The 27,562-nt window shown below is 33.2% G+C and overlaps 2 protein-coding genes across 2 annotated transcripts; both read left to right on the top strand.

Moving 5' to 3' along the window:
* The first annotated feature begins 3,423 nt into the window (after positions 1-3,423).
* Positions 3,424-21,361, top strand: LOC111692472. Its single transcript, XM_023456503.1, has 11 exons — positions 3,424-3,456; positions 3,521-3,641; positions 3,766-4,065; positions 4,122-4,390; positions 7,039-7,159; positions 7,284-7,583; positions 7,640-7,908; positions 10,651-10,948; positions 20,722-20,988; positions 21,109-21,287; positions 21,352-21,361. The coding sequence occupies exons 2-11, from the start codon at positions 3,525-3,527 to the stop codon at positions 21,359-21,361; spliced, it is 2,130 nt and encodes a 709-aa protein (XP_023312271.1). The 5' UTR covers positions 3,424-3,456; positions 3,521-3,524.
* Positions 21,362-21,592: 231 nt separating this feature from the next.
* LOC108913567 (protein hunchback-like) lies at positions 21,593-24,178 on the top strand. Its single transcript, XM_018719134.1, has 3 exons — positions 21,593-21,832; positions 23,277-23,795; positions 24,106-24,178. Exons 1-3 carry the CDS (start codon positions 21,774-21,776, stop codon positions 24,176-24,178), a joined length of 651 nt encoding a protein of 216 aa, XP_018574650.1. The 5' UTR covers positions 21,593-21,773.
* Positions 24,179-27,562: the final 3,384 nt, after the last annotated feature.

The following is a 27,562-nucleotide window of genomic DNA, read 5'->3' as shown; positions in this document are numbered from 1 at the left end:
TTTTTTCTTAGTAAATGAATCAAGTAATGTCCTTCGAGATACTAGAAATCCAGGAATGCGAAAGGAAAACATCGTTTGACTTGATTTGACCAGATTAAAAATAAAAAAATTTGTTTGAATTAGCTTTAAAATAGAGTCCAAAATGCGAGAATTAATTAAAAAAAATATATAATAAAAAGGGCACATATTTTTTTGGATTAATAAACAATTATAATAAATCCCATGTTCAAAGCTTCTGGCAGTCATTTCAAAATGTAGTTTTTTTATAAAAGTTTGGTGTTTGTACATAATTTTTGTCTGTTAATATTTATTATTTCCATACGAGAAGGGACCTGATGGAACAGTGCCAAGTAAAATGAGTTTTCTTATGTGATTAATCTTTGTCAAGAGTAATAATAGGACAGTACGAGTACTGCTTATTTGAATGATTGCATTATTTAAAATTTTCAATACGTCAGGTATGTGTTAAGAAAATCAATAAATTGAGCGTAATGCATACGTAACTCAACATAACGTAAGTTAAAGTAAGCATAATAAAGCAATAGTAAAGCATAGTAAAGCAGCATAATGAAGGTTAATGCAGTATTACGCAATGTAATACAATACAATGCAACTTAATTCTGTGGAATGTGACGTAATGCGAACCAAAAGGTACCAGTAAAAATTCGAAAGGTAAAACATGTTAACTAACGAAAGAAGCTGATGTACTGGGTGTTATTATTTGATTAAAATTTAATGAATTTATTAATAATGTCATTGTAGATTGTACTAATTATCTGTATCTGGCTTTTTGTTTATGGATTTATTGTGCGACTTTAAACTTAACATCCTGCAAATGCCTTTTTTGATAATTAAACTCTGAGAGAAAGAAGGAAAAGAAGAAAAAGGGAAACAGGATAATCGTTACATTTTAGCTTTTGCATAAATTAACTAGTATTCTTGTTCTGGTATTACTTGATATTTGAATTTTGTTGTTTGTGACTTTCATAATTTGTATCTTCTGATGTAAAGGGTGAACGGAATGACAGTACAAAAGCCTACCAGAACTAATAGGTTTAAGTACAATGATTGCCAGCTACAGACTTGCATTACCAAAAGTCACAACTGGTTGATCTAAATTTCTTATCAATAAAATGTCCAAAAACGAAATTCCTGGTCTTGTTACAACTTTACACTTTTTTATTGCACTATTTGAGCAGCAGGAAAATTATTTCACTGTAATAAAAATGAATTAATGCCTTGTGGAGTTCATAAACTTATAATTGATTGATTTTTTAGCGATATGCTACTGCAGAGCTCCCATATTGTACCATTCGAGGAGAATGACTGCAAAGATGAAGAGGATGGATGTAAACATGAGAATGAATCAGAAATGAAAGTCAAGCAAGACGACAAAGGATTGTACAAATGTGATGAATGCATTTACGAAACTTGAAGTGAGATCCGTTTTACGGCACACTGTGCGAGACACGAGAACGATTTGGAAGTGTATAAATGTGAATCGTGCGAGTATGAAACTGAAAATAAGAAATTACTTCAGAGGCACCTGGTGGGCATAAAGATCCTTCGCAGGTTCCAATGTACATTTGTGACGACCGGGATAATAAAACTAAATACAAGTTTGCTATCAAACTGCACCAACTGAAACATAAAGATCATTCACAGGTTTAAATATATAGGTGTGACGACTGCAATCACGAAACTATATATAAGAGGAATATCAAAAAGCATCAGTTGAAACATAAAGATCCTTCACAGATTCCAATGTACAAGTGTAACAGCTGCACATACGAAACCAAATACAAGTGTTATATCAAACAGCACCAACTGAAACATAAAGATCCTTCACAGGTTCAGATGTACAGGTGTAGCAACTGCGATTATAAATCCAAATACAGGGGTGGCATAAAATATCACATGTTGAAGCATAAAGAGTCGTCATAAATGCAATTGTTCTTTGCTAACAACCAAGCCTAGGGAGTCAATGAGGCGACCTCAGTTGATGTACAAAGAAAGGTTCGCATTCCACAGCTGCAGTGCTTTAACTTGCATCAAGATTGTAGGGTTCCATGCTTACCTTCCAAACGAAAAAGGGTTCCAGATTCGAAAAAGTTTGAGAAACACTGGTATAGAGAATGGAAAATTTTTAAAATCGACTGTTGGGTTCTCATTGTCTCAAGATTTCATTCCTATTAATCCAAATATCTTGTCTGGCAATTTAAAAAAAAAATCAACATTCGTTTTTTAGTACTAAATGTACTATTGTAAACATTTTGATATATTTTGCAATTCATTATTTTACTTTGACACTCCTTTTACAATTTAAGGTAAACTTCGGGACATTCTGCCGTTTAATTTTTGTTCGCTATCAACCCAATATGGGTCTCTATTTAAATTACAACCCATCTTTAAATTTTGGCCCAGGGTAGGCAATTTGTGAGTAATTCCTCACATTTGTGAGTATTTTGCTACTCTGTAATTTTGTGTGTAAAGTGTCATTGTGAGTAATCGGGAGGTCAGCATAGATATATTTTGTTCTTAAAAATCTTAGTTTAAGCCTAACTTTACGTGTTGTAGCAATGCCATTGCCTAAATTTGGAATATAAAGCGTTAAGAATCGATGTTAATTCCAAATATTTTTTTCTTAAAACCTCCAATAAATATTTTGTTCTCGCATTATTTTGTTTTTTGTTACATTATTTTTAACATGTACACAATTTTTGGTAGACAAGAATATTTTTGGATGAGATATTTTTTTATTAGGATAGTTTTTAGTGAATTACTTAATAAGTTATTGTGTTGTTGCTTGTTATTAAATAAATATTAATCCCTTTTGTATCCGAGTTTTTGTTTTTTATTAGTCTGGTTACACCGATCCTTAATCCTTACAGTTTTGTATCTAAAGGATGTATCAAAAAAATCTTAGTGAATACTGAAAATAATGCTGTAAAGAAAGTGCAAACACGAACTGTATTTTGTATCTGTACTAGATCGTGTTCACAATCTTACCTACCCGCTTCCCGATTGTAATTTGATGAGCGTGATCTTCAAGCATATACAACTGGAGGAAGCTTGTCATTGAGAAAAGTGTGGCTGAGTGTGCGAGAGAGACAGAAAATATCTCGGTATTTGCTGTCTCACTCTAGCACGCCGCGATTGGTTGGAGCACTCATTTTCAACCAATCCAATAGTATACGTTCGGAGAGCGTGATTGCTTGACAACGATTGTGAACGCGCCCCAGCTTTTGATGTTTGGCAACATTGACACAATTGTAGTCTCCATGGACACATCAGATGGCCGTCAGTTACCATTTATAAAAAACTTTTCTTGATATTGATATTTTAAAGATGTGAGGAATTGTGATTAATCCGGAACAGTTTTGTAAGTAACCGGTAAGGACCGGTTGGCAACCCTGACTACGCGCCACAAGCACTCAAGAAAAGAACTAAAAGAAGGTTAGAAGTGGCAGGTTTATATTTTGCATCTGTGTTCTTTTTTATAATCAAAAGATTTTTGTAGAGCAATGGGTGATGTTGAGGAAACTTCGTGTAGGCTTTGCCTTAAATCTATAACCGATAAAAGTTTTGAAGTGGTAGACAACGTTATAAGAGTCATTCTAGATATTCTTTTGCTGAAATTGGTAAGTCGGTGAAATATAATTCGCTTAGATCTTAACAGTCTCAAGTGTAAAGCAACTTTTAGTGTATAATTGCTATTTTACGGCACGGTTATTTTCTTTCTGGTTAAAGTTGCATATTTTTCAGAAATTTGATAACGAGAGCAAAGAGGTTATATGTAACGTTTGCAGAAAAAAGTTAAATGCCGCTTCAGAATTTAAGTCAACATGTCTGAATACCGATAAGGCAATTATTCCTTATGTGGATAGCAAGAAAATGTTACAGCTTGACTTAAGAGAAGTGTACATGCATGAAAAGAAAAACGAATTAGTTGAAATTTCTTGCAGTCAGAAAGTATGTCGATTGTGTATGCACCCAGTAGAAAGTGAGTTTAGGTGCATACGTGAAGTGGAACTTGAAGCTATTGAGAAATTGGCTCCTGAAATGGTATCAAGGATATTAAATAATTTTATATTTTGTAGTTTAACACAATTGCTTTATAGAACATGAATATCATCAAAGATCCCGTTGTATGTAAGCCATGCTTTGATTCTCTGTGTACTCACAACAGTTTCCTAAAAGATTGCTTAGAGGTAGAGGAAAAAATTAATAGTATTTTTGATTCTTCAGCCACAGAAAATCAAGTAGATACGTCTTCACTTGATTTATTGGTTAAGACTGAAAACTTGGAAGAAGAATTTGATATTAACGAGATGGAAATGCCAATCAAAATTGAAGGTATCGACATAAAATTGGAAGATGAGGAAAGGAGGTAAGAGAAGACTGATTTAACATTAATTTAAAAATGACAGCCAGTGTACTTGACACCGTCGTGAAATACGCACCGTACCATCTGGTGGTAAACTAATTGTAACAAATTATGCGATCGATTTTGTTGGTTATAAACGGTATATTGTATAAATTTTTATACAATCATTAAAAGTTAGGTTAACAAGTTACTGTTCTAATCTGTACTAACTGTACTAAGTGTACTAATCAGTGGTCGTGTTCATAAGTTACTGTTCATTTAAGATATAGTGAGGATTCACATTTGTAAACGAAAACATGTTTTGTGATTTTTTGCATCATAACGACAGTTTAAAATCCACCAAAACCAAACAAATTTAAGCTCGATTTACTGAAATAACCAAATAACCACAGAACTCATAGAAAATAGAGGTTTTGTTTGTGACAAAAATACTAGTAGTAAATGGACTGCGCCGTAATATAAAAGATAGTCTGTAGATATACGCTTGTATGTTTCCGACTTTAATTTACCATTAATTAATTTTTATGCAAAAAATGTATTTTTTTAAAGTTTTTTGCTTACAAAACATAAACTAACGAACCAATCTGGATGCTATAAAGAGACAATTTGTAATGAATCGAAATACGAATGAAACGAGAGGTCTTTCTCATTCCTCGGGGGCAATTAATAACCTCTGTTGGAATTAATATCAATTGCACAATACATGAAGGCGATTGCTTGTCTTTTCCTATCATCAGTTAATTCAAATTGATCAATAATTGAATATTTGTCTTTAATTATGTTGATGTTTGTTGTAAACTGTAGTAATAGTTATCCAAAAGAAAAACTAGAAATGATTTTACTAAATATAATTAATATGTAAAGACATGCCAGTTAAATAATGAAATCATTCAAAGTACTTTGTATCTTTTGTTGTTTCATCACTTTTGACAAATTTGAACACTAAAAAAAAACAGCTACTACAGAGATATTTTTATTTCCACCTTTTATTTCATTTGCTAAGTTTTCTTAGAAAACATTTTTTGAGGGCTGTATTCCTTGGTATCTCAGCGGATACAGAAAATCCATATATATTTTCCGATAGTAACTTCGACTGCTCCTCGTATATCGGATCCCGGGCAAAATTTAAAATTTCTGCGATCATGTGACGAGAAAAAAAATCTAAATTGTCACTAGGAAAAATAAATAATTTAGAAAATATTTTACAGGCAGATGATCATAATAATGATAATGATAAATAATAAATAATACCAACTGCATAAAAATACAGGACCATATTATACAAACAACAAACAATATTAGAGAACAAATATTTTAATTATACACACTGACAAGACATTTCAGGATAAAATGGAAATATCACTTACATAATTGATATAATAGTAACGTCTTTTAAGGAGGTTCGATACTGAAAGAAAATGGTAAGAAAGGTTTCAAAATCATGGAAATCTGTTAATAAATATGCCAACTGCCTTGTATATAAATATCAGATCATTTGCCAATATAGTTTTTTTGAAATAATTTTTAATAAAATTATGCTCTTATACACAGGCTGTTATGCAAGTTGGAAGAAAATTTTAATCAAACGTGACTATTGCTCTTAAAAATGGTTACGATCAGGAAAATAAAATTGTAGTTAAAGAATTGAATATTAACAATAAAAATATGCACTTACAATGTAATTATTGAGATAATGGAATGAATATATAACGTTTTGACAAATTTGAACAAATATCTGATCCAATGAAAGGAAATATGGCAACACTGTACACTGTATTTAACGCTTCGACTGACCCGCTATATTTGATTAGCTCGGCTATAGACTATACGGGTGTCTCACATTTAAATAGCAGGACTTCAGGAATCAGTAGAAGACCTCATTTTGAGTCTAAAAGTTCCTATATATATGGGTCCTNCATTAAAAACGCAAAAACATTAGATTACACTACGAAATACAACAATGGCGAACTCGAATTTTCTGGAAAATGTCAAAATTTGAGCGTAAAAGTGGCGCGAAACTTAAATGAACCAATCACAACACGGGGAATAGTAAATATAAACATGAATCATTTGAGATTCAAACAAATACCCTGAATTATTTATCTATGTATTTTCTTGATCCGTGGTGTTCACAATCTTACCTACCCGCTTCCCGATTGTAATTTGATGAGCGTGATCTTCAAGCATATACAACTGGAGGAAACTTGTCATTGAGAAAAGTGTAGCTGAGTGTGCGAGAGAGACAGACAATATCTCGGTATTTGCTGTCTCACTCTAGCACGCCGCGATTGGTTGGAGCACTCATTTTCAACCAATCCAATAGTATACGTTCGGAGAGCGTGATTGCTTGACAACGATTGTGAACGCGCCCCAGCTTTTGATGTTTGGCAACATTGACACAATTGTAGTCTCCATGGACACATCAGATGGCCGTCAGTTACCATTTATAAAAAACTTTTCTTGATATTGATATTTTAAAGATGTGAGGAATTGTGATTAATCCGGAACAGTTTTGTTAGTAACCGGTAAAGACCGATTGGCAACCCTGACTACGCGCCACAAGCACTCAAGAAAAGAACTAAAAGAAGGTTAGAAGTGGCAGGTTTATATTTTGCATCTGTGTTCTTTTTATAATCAAAAGATTTTTGTAGAGCAATGGGTGATGTTGAGGAAATTTCGTGTAGGCTTTGCCTTACATCTATAACTGATAAAAGTTTTGAAGTGGTAGACAACGTTATAAGAGTCATTCTAGATATTCTTTTGTTGAAATTGGTAAGTCTGTGAAATATAATTCGCTTAGATCTTAACAGTCTCAAGTGTAAAGCAACTTTTAGTGTATAATTGCTATTTTACGGCACGGTTATTTTCTTTCTGGTTAAAGTTGCATTTTTTTCAGAAATTTGATAACGAGAGCAAAGAGGTTATATGTAACGTTTGCAGAAGAAAGTTAGTTGCCGCTTCAGAATTTAAGTCAACATGTCTGAATACTGATAAGGCAATTATTCCTTATGTGGATAGCGAGAAAATGTTACAGCTTGACTTAAGAGAAGTGTACATGCATGAAAAGAAAAACGAGTTAGTTGAAATTTCTTGCAGTCGGAAAGTATGTCGATTGTGTATGGAGCCAGTAGAAAGTGAGTTTAGGTGCATACGTGAAGTGGAACTTGAAGCTATTGAGAAATTGGCTCCTGAAATGGTATCAAGGATATTAAATAATTTTATATTTTGTAGTTTAACACAATTGCTTTATAGAACATGAATATCATCAAAGATCCCGTTGTATGTAAGCCATGCTTTGATTCTCTGTGTACTCACAACAGTTTCCTAAAAGATTGCTTAGAGGTAGAGGAAAAAATTAATAGTATTTTTGATTCTTCAGCCACAGAAAATCAAGTAGATACGTCTTCACTTGATTTATTGGTTAAGACTGAAAACTTGGAAGAAGAATTTGATATTAACGAGATGGAAATGCCAATCAAAATTGAAGGTATCGACATAAAATTGGAAGATGAGGAAAGGAGGTAAGAGAAGACTGATTTAACATTAATTTAAAAATGTCAGCCTGTGTTCTTGACACCGTCGTGAAATACGTACCGTACCATCTGGTGGTAAACTAATTGTAACAAATTATGCGATCGATTTTGTTGGTTATAAACGGTATATTGTATAAATTTTTATACAATCATTAAAAGTTAGGTTAACAAGTTACTGTTCTAATCTGTACTAAGTGTACTAATCAGTGGTCATGTTCATGAGTTACTGTTCATTTAAGATATAGTGAGGATTCACATTTGTAAACGAAAACATGTTTTGTGATTTTTTGCATCATAATGACAGTTTGAAATCCACCAAATGCAAACAAACTTGAGCTCGATTTACTGAAATAACCACAGAACTCACAGAAAATTAAGCCAAACAATAGAGGTTTTGTCTGTGACAAAAATACTAGTAGCAAACGGACTGTGCCATCATATAAAAGACAATCTGTAGATATAACTTGTATGTTTCTTACTCCAATTTACCATTAATTAATTTTAATGCAAAAAATGTATTTTTTAAAAGTTTTTTGCTTATAAAACATAAAATAACGAAACAATCTAAATGCTATAAGGAGACAATTTATAGATAATCGAAATGTGAATAAAACGAGAGGTCTTTCTCATTCATCAGGGGCAATTGATAACCTCTGTCGGAATTAATATCAATTGCATAATACATGAAGGTGATTGCTTGTCTTTTTCTATGATCAGTTATTTCAGTTGATCACTAATTGAACATTTGTCTTTTATTGTATTGTTGTACGTTGTAAACTGTAGTAATAAATAGTTATCCAAAAGAAATACTAGGAATGATTTTACTAAATATAATTAATACGGAAAGACATGCCAGATAAATGTTAAATAATGAAATCATTCAAAGTACTTTGTAATTTTTTTTGTTCATTACTTTTGACAAAGATGAACACTAAAAAAACAGCTATTACAAAGAGCTCTTCTTATTTCCAAATTTTATTTCATTTGATAAGATTTCTTAGAAAAAATTTTTGGAGGACTGTATAAATCCATATATATTTTCTGATAGTAACTTCGATGCTGCTTGTACATTGGACCTCGGGCAAAATTTAAAATTTCTGCGATCTTGCGATGATATTTTAATTATACACACCGACAGGACATTTCAGGATAAAATGGAAAATATCACTTACATAATTGATATAATCCTAATGTCTTTTAAGGAGGTTCGATACCGAAAAAAAATGGTAAGAAAGGTTTCAAAATCATGGAAATCTGTTAATAAATATGCCAACTGCCTTGTATATAAATATCAGATCGATTGCCAATATAGTTTTTTTGAAAAATGATATTAAAAATTATGCTCTTATACACAGGCTCTTATGCGAGTTGGGAGAAAATTTTAATCAAACGTGAATATTGCTCTTAAAAATGGTTAGGATCGGGAAAATAAAATTGTAATTAAAGAATTAAATATTACTAAACATTTTAAAACAATAAAAATATGCACTTACAATGTAATTATTGAGATAATGGAATGAATANTGTCTATGATCTCGTCTTAATGTTCTAGAAATAGTGCACCTGGAAACACCAATAATCCTGGAAATTTTTCTGGTACTCGTCGTGGGATCTCTGTCAAATTCGTGCAAGATTCGCTGATTCCTCCTATTTCTGCCAATATTAACGTTAATTATGTTGCGATCCCTATGGACCAGATTCAATCCGTCATTAGCGAAACGTTGATGAATATTAATAAAAACGTGTGGATGCGGCTGTCTTCTATTAGGAAATCGTCTCCGATATTCCCTAGCAGCTTCTGCCGAGTTCCCATTGGCAAACCCGTATACGAAGTGAATATCTGCGTATTCTTGGTTCGTAAACTTAAACGGCATTTTGAATTTGTTGCAATTTTTTTTAATACTCTACACACAATTAGAAACTATAATAAAATAAGCGAAATGTCAATATTAGAATGGCATTTTAATTCTGATTTGATTTCTAAACAGTATTTTTGGTTTTTCTTAATTTGACTTCTAAACAGTATATTCGGTTTTTCTTGAAAACGCCTCCTATCGACTTTGGACAAAAGGGCCTTTTCTGGGTAAAATTTGAATGTTCTTTCATATTTTTCGAAAACATATGCAAAATATCAAATCGGCTATACTTTTTTTTATAAAAATATGCATAGAGACCCCTCTATCTCCACCACTGGAACTAATATGCGATGATTTTCTGTGTCAAATTATTTGCCCTCAAATACTAAGTCTTTCGCCGCAACATGATGATTTTTTTTGTCAGCGGTTATTTAGTTAAAAAATAAATAAATAAAACAAAAATAAAATTGAACGCCCTGTATCTCAGAAACTAAGCGTTTTAGGACCCATATATATAGGAACTTTTAGACTCAAAATGAGGTCTTCTACTGATTCCTGAAGTCTTGCTATTTAAATGTGAGACACCCTGTATAATTATTCCAGTCGAAAACATATGTAGTAATAATTAATATTAAATAAATTTTTCGTGATCTAATGCAATATAATAGCAATTTGAAACAAAAATTGAAAGGATTGTTCTGGTATGTGGGTACAAATGTGTAATTACTTAATAATCACATCTCATTAACTTCAAATGTAAATATGCCCGTTTATGTCATTTTTTGTGAAACGCAATATTTTGTCATGTGTCAGCTATAACCCCTATTAATTGAAACTTACTTTTTAAAAAACACTATTTGCTATTTTTTTTTAGCGACACTCAACTTCAGAGTTCCGATATCGTAACATTCGAGCACAGTGTATGTAAAAATGAAGAAGAGGAGGGATGTAAACATGAGAATGGAGCAGAAATTACAACCAAGCAAGAGTGTAAAGTATTGTACAAATGTGATAAATGCATTTATGAAACTGAAAGTGAGATCTGCTTTACAGCACACTCTGCGAGACACGACAATGATTTGGAATTGTATAAATGTGAATCGTGTGAGTATAAAGCTGAAAATGAGAAATTACTTCAGAGGCACCTGTTGAATCATGAAGGTCCATCTCAGGTTCAAATATACATGTGTAAAGACTGCGATTATGAAACCAAATACAAGCGTTATATCAAACGGCACCAACTGAAGCATAAAGATCCTTCACAGGTTCAAATGTACAGGTGTAAAAACTGTGATTACGAAACTAAATACAAGAGTTACATCAAACAGCACCAACTGAAGCATAAAGATCCTTCACAAGTTCAAATGTACAGATGTATTGACTGCAATTATGAAACTAGATACAGCAGAAATATGAAAGAACACCGACTGACACATAAAGGTCCTTCACAGGTTCAAATGTACAGGTGTAACGACTGCGATTATGAAACTAAATTCAAGTATGCTGTCAGAAGGCACCAACTGAAACATAAACATCCTTCACTGCTTCGTATGTACAGGTGTAATGACTGTGATTATGAAACTAAATACAGCAGAGATGCCAAACGACACCAACTGAAACATAAAGATCCTTCACAGGTTGAAATGTACAAGTGTAATGATTGTGATTACGAAACTAAACACAAGAGAAATATGGAGCGGCACCAGCTGAAGCATAAAGATCCTTTGCAGGTTCAAATGTACAGTTGTAAAGACTGCGATTACGAAACTAAATACAAAGCATGTATGAAAAAGCATCAATTGATACATAAAGATCCTTCAGAGGTGAAAATGTACAGGTGTAAAGACTGCGATTACGAAACTAAATTCAAGAGTTATATCAAACAGCACCAACTGAAGCATAAAGATCCTTCACAGGTTCATATGTACATGTGTAATGACTGCAATTATGAAACTAGATACAGCAGGAATATAAAAGAACACCTACTGAAGCATAAAGGTCCTTCACAGGTTCAAATGTACAGGTGTAAAGACTGTGATTACGAAACTAAATACAGCAAAGATGCCAAACAACACGAACTGAAACATAAAGATCCTTCACAGATTCAAATGTACAAGTGTAACAGCTGCACATATGAAACTATACACAAGAGAAATATCAAGCGGCACCAACTGAAGCATAAAGATCCTTCGCAGGTTCAAATGTACAGGTGTAAAGACTGCGATTACGAAACTAAATACAAAGCATGTATGAAAAAGCATCAGTTGATACATAAAGATCCTTCAGAGGTGAAAATGTACAGATGTAACGAATGCACATACGAAACTAAATACCAGTATGCTATAAAAAGTCATCAACTGAAACATAAAGATCCTTCGCAGGTGAAAATGTACAGGTGTAACGACTGCGATTTCGAAACTAAATACAGGAGGGGTATCGGACGTCACATGTTGAAGCATAAAGAGTCTTCATAAATCATAGCCCTAGTAAACTATGGACTGGCCCTAGAAAGAGAGGTCAATCGCGCTGATGTGTGCAAGGCAGATGAAGCTAGTTGAGGCAAATACCGGTAAAACAAATGATGGTACACGGGTATACCGTTACAAAATGTCGTAAACAGACTTTGAAGTAAATGTCATGTATTGACATTATTGATTGATTTCTTGAATTTTTGTGTGATTTTATTAGTGTATATGAAAGATTCGTAAAAACTAATTATGGTGCAATCGTGTTCTGCGATAAATTGCGTAAAGAGACGTTTAAGTGGAGAAAAAATTAAATTTCATAGGTAGGGAAGAAGTTATGATGGTACCAACATGTTTATACATTTCGCATCTTTCTGAAAATAATGACCAAGTAGAGTTGATGATAACTTATTAGATCATATTACTTCCCATCCTCAAAATGTCATTTTAACGTCAAAATTTTACCGCTTTAAATGTGTTACTCTTCATATTATTTTTTAACATCAAACCGAATATAAAGAAAAAGTTTTAACTGAAATGTACTTATAATGTGCTCCAGCAAAAAATCTCTTCAAATAATATATTGAACCAAGAAAGCATCGACATAGTTTCAATTTATATAGTTCTGCAAAGCAAGAAAATATTAAATATTTGGAACAACTACGTCAGAAGAGCTTGCAGTAATTTTAACCGATCGAGTTTACGATATGAGGAAAATAAATGGAGAAATACATAAATAAGGCATTATAAAAACTATTTGGAATATTATAGCTAAAACAATTCAAATATTGTACTGTAATTAGGACAGTAATATAATAAACCCTTTTACATACGTACACTACTGGAAGAAATGAAAATGTTTTGTCTTTTAGTCTATATTATTTTTATAGTTTTTGAATATGGCCCAACAGAAAAAAAGGGTAAGGAATCGAGTATAGCTAGCTGATTGGTTGAATTAAATGTAGGCGCGCTGCAATCGAAATTCTGTGAACGAACCTTAAGCCGTTATTAGCTCCATCTCTCTCGCACACGTCTGAGCGATTGCCGTGTTGGGCGAGTCCAGTAGTTTATAAGGTCTATGTCATAAATGCAAATGTGCCGGTGTACTTTGCTAACAACCCAGCAGAAGGAGTCTTTGAGAAGACAAAAAAAGGTTTGCAGGTGTTCGTTGTGCAAAATATTGGCAAAAATGAATGCATTTAAGAGCTACAAGTGTGGATATGACACCTATCATGAATATGTGAATACGAAAAAAACATAACGCCTACCTTGAAATACATCGGTTGAAACCCGAAAACCTGACTGAAACGGAGGCCGACAAGTGATTTTGGACTAGCACTTGTAGAATTCGCAAATACCTGGTTATGTGTCCATTAGTTTTAATCAGCGATATTGTCAGCTGTGTAGAACATGTAATTAATTGAAGGGTCTAATGTAAAATAAATGTGCATGATTGTTTATAACTGTTCCGTCTTTATTCAACTCAAACTCGGTTTTAAATATATGCAGCACGCAATTACCTTTCCCTTTCCCTCAATTCCCATTTACACAGAATGGCACACATGCGCAGCTGCTCTACGTGGAAAAAGGACAGTTACAGTTGAAAATTATCAAGTCAAGAACTCCCTTAAGACTCAAAAGTGTTTTCCTAGTTTTCATGTATGTTCGAAGAAAGGTACTCAAAATTGTTAAGTAACCAGTGTGCCGACCGACAAATAGTGTTAAATATATGCACCAGAACCAACACTAGAAAGAAGACCGTAGCGACATATGTAAGTGTGCTTCTCCATTTTCCATCTACTCTAACCCTAGATACAGTCCATTAAATATCCGCATACGCAACAATAACCAAAAGCTGTCCACTTCATTCTCACATTTGTGGGTTGGGAGACAAAGGCTCATATATTAGCTAATATCGATGTTATATACAGGTCGTTTTCTATAATACAATCATTTTTAGAAAGTTCAAACTTCATTTTTTTAACCCGTATTTAACACCCTGTATTTTATTGTTCTTTTGTAATAACTTCTTCGATTGTTACAAGTGATGTAAATATTGACTGCTCCCTGTAATGTGAAAGAGTACAAGGTAATGATAATTTAGATCGGAAATGCAACTGTAGTCTCTCGGAGACCATAATTGAAAAAATGGTAGCAAATAATGTAGTTATAGCATCTGTATCCCATATTTTAACATTGTCTATATCTAAATCGATACATTTCAAATGGGGTTCCTTGCGATTTAGTTTGTAATTAACTATTTTCCCCATTTCACGATTTTTGTTGGAAGTTTTTAATTTTTTTCAAATAAAACTTGTTTGGCATTTATAATATTATTTTTGTACTTTGTACTTTCGTTTTTCAGATAGAACCAAGAATGATAGTCTTCGTCACACATTTCCATAATGATAATTTTACAAATTCGATCAGAACAGTTAAAATACATTTCCGATTTAAACAAATTTTTATAGTTATAAAGACTGCATCAAACAATCAAAATCACTTTTGATTGTTATTGTACAGTACAGTTGTTTTGCCACTTCAACTTTGAGCTTTCATATCTCGACGATTCATCGTATCCGCAAGGTCAAAAGTGGATTTTGTTCGTCAATGACGTCAATCCTTCCTCTGTTTGAACCCATAATTATATTTGAAGAATATGCAAATACAATAGCCCCAGTTCTAAATGTTTATAATTATTTTTTCGAAATTTTGGAAAAATTGTAATTGTTGCTAAAATGGATAAAACCGAAAGTTTTTAAATGGGGATTGATAGTTGAGGGATTCCAAATGGTATGTATAAAAATTGGGAGCTCAAAATAATCATTGGTTTTACTGTGAGAGAGAATTGAAAAATATGTATAATTCTGTATTTTCTTAATTAACTGTTGAATTTTGCGTCACATCTACCTAAACATAGTTATACCCAAAATTATAAACAAGACGACAAGAGGACAAGGGACAAGAAGTACAAGAACTAAGAAAATGGAACATGGAACTATACGTTCCGATATAATTTGAAGAGCAACTACTTAGTCAGTGAGAACTATTTGAAATATGGATGAATCAAGTGAAATAGACGTCATTTATTTTATATTTTGTACAAATGTTTATATTTGTTTATGTGTATAGACCACATACTTCTATACATATACCAAGCAACTGCATATCTTTTACATTAATGACCTTGTTTCCAAAAAGAGGGGATAAAAAGTGTATATGTTGCACTTTGTCAATTTTGCGCAAGCCCGAAAATTTAGCGGATTATTTCAAACGAAATTTAATAACTGATGTACTATTAACAGAGCAAAATTACCAATCATTATTTTGTATAACTAATTGTACAACTTGTTAATTGTAATTTATGAGAATATTAGATAGTGAATGTAAAATAAAATGGGTACAATAAAACTGAATCGAGGAGAGTAAAAGTGGTTTATTTATATAAAATAGCAAACATTTTTTGAAATTTAAAATCAATACATCTACACAAAAGTTCATATAAAAATACACATTATGTACAAATATACATAAAAATGATAACAAGTTATTTACCTTAACTAATACTTATATATATATAAATAATAATAAAAATCAATCATATTAACCTAAATGTTCGTAGTAATTCAAGGTACCTACCAGATTCAATTTGATTTTCTAACATATGCTAAATATCAACAAGTCTTATTTTATTAAATATACAATGCAAAGCTAGTTATAAGATCTTAGAACACATTGAAGCAGTGACGATTTTAGATATAAATTGTCCCTAAGTATTCTTTTTCAAATAAAATAGCTGATCCAGTTTGTGATCCAAACACAAGTACATTAGGTGTCGTTTTTTTTATTTGAACATGATTATGTAAAAACCATGTTTGACCTTTCGCCGTATGTAGAAGATGTGGTATCATATATAGCGGGCTTTGTAACTTCACAGGTTATAAACATAATTTCTTGTGACATTTACAAAAAATATATAAAGGGAAACTACTCGCCTTCTTTTAATATATAACAGTAAGAGTTCACCATGAAACACGAAGTCTCATGCATTAGCAAAATGTGGAATTTCTAGCTACTGATTGGACACGTAAAAATTAGCTTTAGCCAATTTCATCAATACATTACCTTTAATAAGGTGTAAAGTTATACATTTTTACTTATAAACAAATTTTCTCTTTTTATTTTTTGCTAGAATCATCGCTTCATGCCAGTTTGTTCCTCTTTTCTTTAAGTCTTCTGCCACTACTTGGTCCTTGGTCCCATGTTTTTTAGGGTCTGTCTCGTTTCCTTTCCTTTTTTTTTGTTTGCCAAATCATTTTCAGCTGTCTTTCTATTCAAATTCATAACCTATTTTCGGAAATGACAATGACGTTAACCGACAAACCGACCAATGGGAAAATGAATCATAGCGCGTGCGTATAATACACAAAGTGCAACTCCCCCACTTTTTGGCTTCAATTCCCTTTCAAAATGCTTTGTATATGTACGAGTATGTACATACATATAGAAGTATGTGGTATAGACATGCTTAAATAAAATAGTTTAGGTATACCAACGACCTCAGAAAGGATAGACAGTGCATTGTCTTGGTTTGTTTTGTTCTACTGTAAATATTTTGAGAACTCAGCTTCCTATTGGCTAAAGACACGTGGTAAGGTGCGCGCGCAGTACCTGCTCTATGCTAGATGTTTATTATTGTTTACGACTGTCGGCCGCCATTAATTCTTTGCGTGCTTACTGAGTTTAACGTTGTGTTTACCGTGGATTATTAGTTTCTTTGGCAGAATTTATTGTTTTTGTGAATAGACAATGGGAAAATATTGTGTTATATGTAGATTTCGCTTTAAAAGTGGAGGCAATCGCTCATTTCACAGGTAGGTAGATTTACCATGGGCGTAACAGATAACAGACGGTAGTTTAAAACAAAATTTGAAATAGAAAATTTTCAGTGCAATAATATTGAAAATATAAAATATTTTTTTAAAAAGTGAATTGTGTGTTACGGTTAAATAAAAAGTAACATGAATTGCAAAGGCGACATTATTTAAAAGGAAATATACCTAGGTAATTTGATTTTAGGATTCCTTCGAATGTTGAACGCCGAGACGTTTGGCTCTCTCGCATTTTGAGCTGCATAGGAAAGGAAAATAGTCCTAAACATAGTGTTGTATGTTCAGATCACTTCACATCAAGTGATTTCTTAATAAGACCTGGTAGCCGAGTTTATCTTAAGGACACAGCAGTTCCTGAGTTCCCAAGTTCGTTTAGTCAAAATACAGGACCCATATTAAAATTGTATAAACAATTTTTTTGCACATAATTCGGGATCACCTTGTAGCAATTGTCACCATAACAAATTAGATCCAATAAATCTGTTTTGAGAATTAAAGAACTTAAAAATATGTGTAATAACCCCATTTACTATTTCTCTTTCATTTATCACTTAATTGTCCTACTTGATATGCATATTATTGTATACAAGTATAGTATAGCTACCATACTATATGCAACTGTAACTGTAACTTTGTGATTCCTATTTGAACTGGTAAAAACTTTTATTAATTAGTATTATTTAACATATTGATGTATACTGTTACTGAGAAAATAAAGATTGTTGTAACTAGTATTACTTTTTTTCGGCAGTAAGTGCCGTTATGGAGTAAAACAAACATGGTTCTATTTATTTAAAAAAGAAGTCATTAACATTATTTTAAAACCAAATTAGGTGTGCAATTGGTAAGTATATATAAATTAGACAAATATTAAAATGTATCATCCTTTTTAACACACACGCCACTGGTTAAGAGTTCCCTAGTAAACAAAGAACTATCTTCATCCTTGTTTAATAGCAGGATGTCTCAAGTTGTGGAAAATCAAAACAATTCCTTTGCAATGCATAGGGAATTATTTGTCTAGTAATTCTGAGGTCTTTGAGGTATACCTACAGATATTTATTTTGTCAAGATATCATTTTGTATCTTTATTTCTGCTGTATAATTTATTATTATTAAAAGGATAGATGTAATATTGACCATGCGTAGAAGAAAATTGTAACTATATTATTTTTCAGTAATGTCATTTGTTTTTCATAATCATAACTAACTTTTTCTAATTATCAGTTCGTCATTGTTACCATATTCACGATGGTCTCAACATTAGAAAATTTCCATTTTAGAAGCGTATTTGAACAATATACAATGATGTGTAGCTTTTTTAAAATGCTTCTGATATTGTTTTGTGACATTTTTATTTGTACGATGAATGGCAAAATTCGTAATCCATATTAGAAACTTTTTTCAGTGGCTTCTCAAAAAGAAAGAAATTCTTGGTAAAAGTTACCGCATCCCCAAACTAGAAGAGCATATTTATTTTTTTTTTAATATACAATGTAACAACTTTTTTTAGTTAAATTTTTTGAGAAATCAGAAAAAGTTGTCTGGAATTCGAATTAAGCCATTGACAATGCAAATAAAAATATCGCAAAAGAATATTAGAAATATCTAAAAAATTACTCGCTATTTATACTATTTCAAAAACGCTTTTGAAGTGAAAATTATCTAAAGTTGAGAGCATTATGACAACAATATGGTAATAAAATTATTATATTACTCAAACATTTCTGAAAATATACTGAAACGCGCCACGCGCCATTATTCTATGGCTAGAAATTGGCCTCAATGATTTGGGATCGAGGGGGATTATCCCTCTTTATCCTGCCTCATCTCGTGTAGGCCTGGACAGCCTTCGTAGGTGGGCCCCATCCGTCGTCTACCCCGACCGCAAATGCGGCCGGTGTAGGCGCTTTGTGGGACCTCCTTTTGTCCTGGCTGGGCCCCGCCGGCTAGGGCCCTTTCTTCTGGCGCTCTTCTTGCTTCGCCGGCTCGTCTGTGTAAACCCCGGGGGTAGTGTCATGTTTATGTGTGGTATGGTTGGGTAGGGTAGTGCGGCTATGCAGCCTGGGATGCGCTTTGCTAAGGTGGCCCTTAGGCTAGCGCGGGAGGGGAGGGTTAAGGAGGGTATGGGGGGTGTGTGTGTGTGTGTGTGTGTGTGTCGTTGTCTTCGTTTCTTGATCCTGGCTGTCTCTGAAACAGAAAAGGTTAGCGGGCAGGGGGGGGGTCATTGGGGTGGTCACCCAGGGTCAAAAAGTTGGTGTCTAGGTCTTTTGTGTTTGTCGGTCACGTCGGGTACGTAGTCAACGGCTTGCCTGAGGAGGGGATTGTCATGTCTAGCGGCTACGTCAAATCGTTTCTCCGCGTTTTGTCTTATTGTCTGTGTAGCGTTTGTGTATTGTAAGTCTCGTAATATGTCAGTGTTTCTTACGTACCAGGGCGCGTCGGTGGCCGTGCGGAGGGCTATGTTTTCCACAGCCTGTAATGACTTTAAGTGGCTTTTTGCCGCGTGACCCCACGCCGTGGAGGCGTAGGTTAGCTGCGGTTGAAGTACCACCTTGATAAGCGTTCGCTTATTCCTTAAACTGAGGGTGTTTCCACCTTTGAGTAAGGGATAGAGCCTAGCCCTGGTGGTCTTCGCTCGCGCCACCGTCTCCACGATGTGCGGTTTCCACGTGAGACGCTGGTCCATCGTCACGCCCAGGTATCGTGTTTGTCGATTCCAGGAGATAGGTTCCTGGGATAGTGTCAGTCTGTCGAGGTTTTGTGGGATTTTTCGTTTGGTAAAAAGGATAGCCGAACTTTTGTTGGGATTAATTTTGACTTTCCACCTGTTGCACCAGGTTTCAAGTTGGTCTAAGGAGTTTTGGAGGAGGGAGACGGAATATCTAGGATCTACGGATTGGGATGTGATTGTCAGGTCGTCGGCGTATAAGTATATGTTGGTGTTGGGGGGATGTGGGATGTCGGAGTTGTAAATGGTGTATAGGTGTGGGGACAGGACGGTGCCCTGGGGGACACCGGCCTCCATGGGACGGGTGGTGGAAAGGGAATCTTGGATTTGGATGCGGAATTTACGGTGGTGTAGGTAGGATTTTATGAGTTTGGTAAAGGATATGGGATATTGGTTGGTGAGCATTTTCATCAGTAGGCCTTCATGCCAAACCGTATCGAAGGCCTTCATTCATGTGACCGAATAGTGAAAATAAGGTCTGATTATTTACATTCTTCCGCCAGTTCCCAGTCGTATCAAGATTTTTAAAATTGATTTCCTTCGTTTATTAAAAAAAATTTACGCATTTGATATGAAATATCATTTTCAATTAAATTGAAAAGTGTCAAAAATAATAAAGTTGACCTAATTATAATTGAAAATATAAATAAACAGACCTTATTTCCACTATCGATCACATTAACAAAAAATATAGATAGGCGTATTCACACAACCTGTGCTATGGTACGACAGACGTGTGGAGTAACTCTGTGAAGAAACGAGGAACTGGGTCAATCCGGTCTCTCGTGTCAGTACGGCGAGCTGGATAGTCATGTTTTGCCCATCTCTATTGCTAACCATAACCCATAAACAACTAGATGCGCTACCACTGCCATCAGTGCCAACTGCCAATGCAGTCATTGTCATTTAAGATTATAAGAGGGTTAGTAGTAACGACTGACAGCTTTGTGCTTTGCATTTTTGTCTCTGCGTTCTGTTTATATTTAAAAGAAGATTGTTGCAGAGTAATGACTGATGTTAAGGAAATGTCGTGTAGGCTTTGCCTTAAAAATATAACCGATGAAAGTTTTGAAGTGATAAACGACATTATCAGAGACATTCTAGATGGTCTTTTGCTAAAATTGGTAAACGTGAATTATAATTAAATTACGTCCTAACAGTCGAGTGTAAATTCACTTTTAGTATTTAATTGTTATTTTCCGCCACAGTTATTTTCTTTCTGTTTTAAGTTGCATATTTTTCAGAAATTTGATGATGAGAGCAAAGAGGTTATATGTAACGCCTGCAGAAGAAAGTTAAATGCGGCTTCAGAATTTAAGTCGACGTGTTTGAATACCGACAATATAATTATTCCATATGTGGATAGCGAAAAAATGTTACAGCTCGACCTAAGGGAAGTGTACATGCAGGAAAAGAAAAGCAAGTTAGNGTGTTTGAATACCGACAATATAATTATTCCATATGTGGATAGCGAAAAAATGTTACAGCTCGACCTAAGGGAAGTGTACATGCAGGAAAAGAAAAGCAAGTCAATTTCAGACAATCAGAAAATATGTCGATTGTGTATACACCCAGTAGAAAGTGAGTTTAGGTGCATACGTGAAGAGGAACTTGAAGCTATTCAGAAATTGACACCTGAAATGGTATGAACAATATTAATTACTTGCATATTTTATAATTTAACGAAACTGCTTTGCAGTTTATAAATATCATCAAAGATCCCGTTGTTTGTAGGCGATGCTTTGATTCTCTGTGTACTCACAACAGTTTCCTAAAAGATTGCTCAGAGGTAGAAGAAAAAGTTAAAAGTATTTTTGATTCTTCAGCCACAGGAAATCAAATAGATACGTCTCCACTTGGTTTATTCGTTGAGACTGAAAACCCCGACAAGAAATTCGATATTAACGAGATGGAAATGTCGATCAAAGCTGAATCTGTGGACATAAAATCGGAAGATGAGGAAACAAGGTAAGAGGAGACTATTTTAACATTAATTTAAAAAATGTCAGCCCGTGGGTTGGACATTTCGCGATTTATATGATTAAATACGTACCATCTGGTGACAAATTGTAACAAATTATGAGATTGTCGGTTATATACGATATCGTACAAATTTTTATATAATCATTAAGCATAAGGTTAACAAATTATTGGGAAAATACGTATGATCGTTATAAAACAATCAGTATGGCTTCGAGTCAGATATGGGTACAATGAATGCTGTACTAAATTCCATTCATTCAATCAGTTTATTAACTTTGGACTGAAATTTAAATTTTCTTGAATGAAAAGGATAGATCTTTAGATAGATAGAAGAAAATTCAGCAATCGATTGGGGCTATACAACTTGTTGCAATAAATTTTTTTAATTGACGTTTGAAAACGGTAGAAAAAGCACTAAAAAAAGAGGACAACTTTATTTGATATTTGTATAGCATTGTGAGTATTGCAAAAAATATATTTCCGAAAAGAACTTTGTTTAAAAAAAAAATCCAATTTTCATATTTTTCCTCATGACAGTTTTTGATGTAGAAAATATATAGATTTTTGCGAAGAAAACTCAATTTAAAAAAGATTTAAAGATGCAAAATTTATTCTTTAATTCATGATGAAAGAAAAATCGCAGCCATTTGAACTCTTGACAGAAAGTAAAAAAAAAAACGAAAATATTTTCAATATCAATCTCAGGTTTAACAAATATCCTCAAATACACAATTTTGGAATATATGAAGGTCTTGAACAGCTCAAATCAAAGAGGATGAATTAAATTAAAGGAGCTGACAGGTAGGATTACCAAAAAAAATATTGAGATCCGTGGACCTGTTGAAAGTGAAGCAAAAATAATAAAAAAAAATTCCCACGGGATTTCTTTTGATTTCTAAAAGGTGGTCAATGATAAAAATTCTTCAGCTGAAGATCCTGAAACTAGAACCTTCAAATTTCAATTTACTTTTTTTTATTGCTCTACGACCATTTTTCATTAAGTTACAGCCTTTAGAAAATCACCTAAAAATTTAGGATTTTCTTTTTATCCTTTAATTTTTGTGACTAGTGTATTAAAATTTTGATGAGATAAAAAACCAAAACTAACTAACGTTGACAAACAAAAAGAAGGTGATATACTGGGTGTTATTATTTGATTAAAATTTAATACATTTATTAATAGTGCTATTGTAGATTGTATTTAAATTATCTGTATCTAACTTTGTTTATGGATTTATTGTGTGACTTTATACATAGGATCTCACAAATGTTCTGCATCTCGCAAATGCCTTTTCTGATAATTAAATACATTATCAAAGATCTGAATCATCATTAAAGTTAAAATTGTGCTATCAGTACTATGGTTGATTCAGTTATCGTCATAACCCCTTAAAATTAATACCTGATTTTGAAAATGCAATTTTTTCAGCGACACGCCACTTCAGACCTCCGATATAGCAAGGTACAACAGTCATTTCAAACAGCATCAACTGAAACATAAAGATCCTTCACAGGTTCAGATGTACAGGTGTCACCATTGCGATTATGAAACTAAATACAAGAATTATTTCAAACGGCATCAACGGAAACATAAAGATCCTTCACAGATTCAAATGTACAGTTGTAATGACTGCGAATACAAAACTAAGTACAATAATGCTTTCCAACTGCATCAACTGAAACATAAAGATCCTTCGCAGGTTCAAATGTACAGGTGTAACGACTGCGTTTTCAAAACTAAATATAAGAATAATATTAAACTGCATCAAACGAAACATAAAAATCCTTCGCAAATTCATATGTACAGTTGTAATGACTGCGAATACAAAACTAAGTACAAGAATGCTTTCCAACTGCATCAACTGAAACATAAAGATCCTTCGCAGGTTCAAATGTACAGGTGTAATGACTGCGATTTCGAAACTAAATACAAGAATGCTTTCCAACAGCATCAACTGAAACATAAAGATCCTTCGCAGGTTCAAATGTACAGGTGTAACGACTTTGATTTCAAAACTAAATACAAGTATAATATTAAACTGCATCAAACAAAACATAAAAATCCTTCGCAGATTCAAATGTACAGTTGTAATGACTGCGAATACAAAACTATGTACAATCATACTTTCAAACTGCACCGACTGAAACATAAAGGTCCTTCTCAGGTTCAAATGTACAGGTGTAACGATTGCGATTATGAAACTAAATTCAAGAGGTATCTCAAACGGCATCAACTGAAACATAAAGATCGTTCACAGGTTCAGACGTACAGGTGTAACGATTGCGATTATGAAACTAGACACAAGAGTCATTTCAAACGGCATCAACTGAAACATAAAGATCCTTCACAGGTTCAGATGTACAGTTGTAATGACTGCAAACACAAAACTAAGTACAAGAATGCTTTCAAACTGCACCGACTGAAACATAAAGGTCCTTCTCAGGTTCAAATGTACAGGTGTAACGATTGCGATTATGAAACTAAATTCAAGAGGTATCTCAAACGGCATCAACTGAAACATAAAGATCGTTCACAGGTTCAGATGTACAGGTGTAACGATTGCGATTATAAAAATATATATAAGAGTGTTATCAAAAAGCACCAAATGAAACATGAAGATACTTGTACGTCTAAATGTACAGATGTAAGGACTGCGAGTATAAATCCAAATAAAGGAGTGGTATAAAATATCACGTGTTGAAGTATAGAAAGCCTTCACGAGTGCAAAGAAATTTTGGAGGAAACATTGCAGTGCCTCCGACGGAAGCACAGTTAAAAATTGGGGCATTTTAGAGGCTGACTAAAAATATTTGAATTGAAGCAAAGTGTAAAGCCTATCTTGAAAAACATCAACAAGTTTACATGTGCTTCTGTAACCAGGTGTATTAATTTAGATATATTGTAATATGCCTTAGGGGGTGGCGAGCAGGGCAATGGCCCGTGGCCTCGCTCATTCAGGGGCCTCGCGCAAGAGCCCCAGTAAAAGAAGTTTATATTTAAAACTTTATTTTATCCTTAGCTATTAGTTGTAGATGTATATGACAATAAAATAAAGTTGGTTAATTCATAGTAAGTATATTAATACTTAATAAGTAGTAATAGCTGTCTAAATAAAATTCCCCATTTAGATTTATTTAAGGTGGGCGTTTTATAGACAAGAAATTTCACATTTTCCACATAACAGGTGTAAAGATTTCTTTTATAGGTTACTATATATTCGCAGAATATCTGGCCGCCAGAGCAGGATTAAGCAAAATTAGCGGAATGAGCAACAGTCAGATAATTTCAACAAATGCACAAAAAGTAGTCATAATAAACTAGGACATTGTAAATTTCTCAAATATATTATTGTTATACCTACCAATATATTTATAATTTTTTTTTGCTACTGGCAATTTCAAATGCTGACCTGTAAAAAGTAAAGTAATAGATAGCTTCAAAAACACTCGCTCATCTTGGTTTGATGACAGTTTGAAGCAAATGCGCGAACGTGTGTATTTTCCTCATGATTTTTATAAAAGTAATCCCACTGAAGCAAATAGGACTATCTATAACAACTACCGTTATCTATGCCGTAAGAAAATATCAGAATCTACGGTAAAGTTTAACGATAATTTGATAATTTTGAGAGGAGTCATGATAATCCGCAAAAAATCAACGTGGAACATTATAAATAGTCTTAAAATTGAACCTAGCCCTACTTTTTCTATTGGTACAGACGAAGAATTTAACAGCTTCTCTGTCGATATAGCCGATAATACCTTAATTAATTTAAGTACTTGTAATCTGCAATTTACGGAATACCTGCATAGTAGTGATGGAGAAAATAAGTTTCAATTTACGGAGGTAACACCCTGGTAAGTAGCCAATGTCATTATGACTTTAAAAAATAAAAAATGTGAAGATGTTTATAACTTAAATTCGCAGATAGTGGAAAGTATAATGAATTCAATACTAATCCCAATTACCAACTTCATTAACCTTAGTATCAAGTCGACTATTTTTCCAGACTAAAAATTGCCAGAGTAGTACCGATATATGAAAAGAATAACGTAAATGATCCTTCCAATTTTAGATCCATATCCTTAATTCCATATTTTGCAAAAATTTATGAGTATATATTTAAAATACCAATTGTTTTGACACCCATGGTATTGTGAATTCAAATCATTATGGTTTTCACAATTGGCTATAAACAAACTTGTTTCCTATATTAATGAAGGTTTTGAAAATGGTGAATACACAATTTTTAGACTTGTCAAAAGCATTTGTGTATCATAATATTCTTGTTAAATAGCTACAATTTTAAGGGTTTACCGAGGACAGTATACAGATGTTGAGTTGACAGATAGGCAACAGTTAGTGAGTTAAACAATAATGTAAAATCCTACTTGAAAACTGTTAAACATGGAGGACCCCAGGGATCAATACTAGGGCCCATACTATTTTTAATCTATATTAATGACCTACTTAACTCGTTGGATAATGATGTTCTGGGAATTTTGTTTGCTGATGACACATGTCTGTCATTAAGAAGTAAAATGCTCTTAGATTTAATTAATACAATCTTTTACAAAATGGTTTTTATAACATTGAACAGTTTTTAACAAGTGATTTTAGCCATATTTAACTTATTGTTATTTTTTAATTGTATTACTTTTATATTATTTCTGTATTATAATTTATATATTTTTATTTCATTTTAAACCTTTAACTTGTATTAAATCAAATTCAAATTGGCGTACAAGATCAAAATCACTAATAGTAAAATGTTTTCAAAGAGTGCAAAGTGGCCAAAAGATTAATGTGAGATATTTTATCAACACCTCGTGCATAACCCTGAACGGTAATAATTGAAGAAGTTAGTCTGAATCTAGACGGAAAAAATCTTAGGACGAAGACTGTGACTTCCGCCATCTTTTCGACAGTATCCAAACTATGGAAATGTTAAAATACAAACGATTCCTATAATTTCCCGCGTGAAAACGTTCAAAAAATGTACCTTTCCTGTTTTGTCCAATTCATTTATAAAACTACTCAATAATTGTGATTAATTCATGTGTAAATAGTATTCTAAAAGCATTCTGCTGGGTGTGACTATGTTTATACTACCGTACGCGATTTTTTTTCCATACTTAAAATGTATTGTCACTGGAACAGTGAATAGATATTGTTTCTAACTTGCTTAGATTTTTTTAAAGACTTGGACAGAAAATCCATTGAAAATTGCGCATAAAAACGCCCCCCCCCCTTAATGATCGATGTCAGAATCAATTAANACGTAAATAATCTTAGGACGAAGACTGTGACTTCCGCCATCTTTTCGACAGTATCCAAACTATGGAAATGTTAAAATACAAACGATTCCTATAATTTCCCGCGTGAAAACGTTCAAAAAATGTACCTTTCCTGTTTTGTCCAATTCATTTATAAAACTACTCAATAATTGTGATTAATTCATGTGTAAATAGTATTCTAAAAGCATTCTGCTGGGTGTGACTATGTTTATACTACCGTACGCGATTTTTTTTCCATACTTAAAATGTATTGTCACTGGAACAGTGAATAGATATTGTTTCTAACTTGCTTAGATTTTTTTAAAGACTTGGACAGAAAATCCATTGAAAATTGCGCATAAAAACGCCCCCCCCCCTTAATGATCGATGTCAGAATCAATTAATTTATCAGTGGATAATAATATTTGTAATTTTACT

Source organism: Anoplophora glabripennis, unplaced genomic scaffold (genome assembly GCF_000390285.2).
Source record: "Anoplophora glabripennis isolate ALB-LARVAE unplaced genomic scaffold, Agla_2.0 scaffold1172, whole genome shotgun sequence".
NCBI classification, from domain to species: Eukaryota; Metazoa; Arthropoda; class Insecta; order Coleoptera; family Cerambycidae; genus Anoplophora; species Anoplophora glabripennis.
This window is presented reverse-complemented; position numbering and strand designations above follow the sequence as displayed.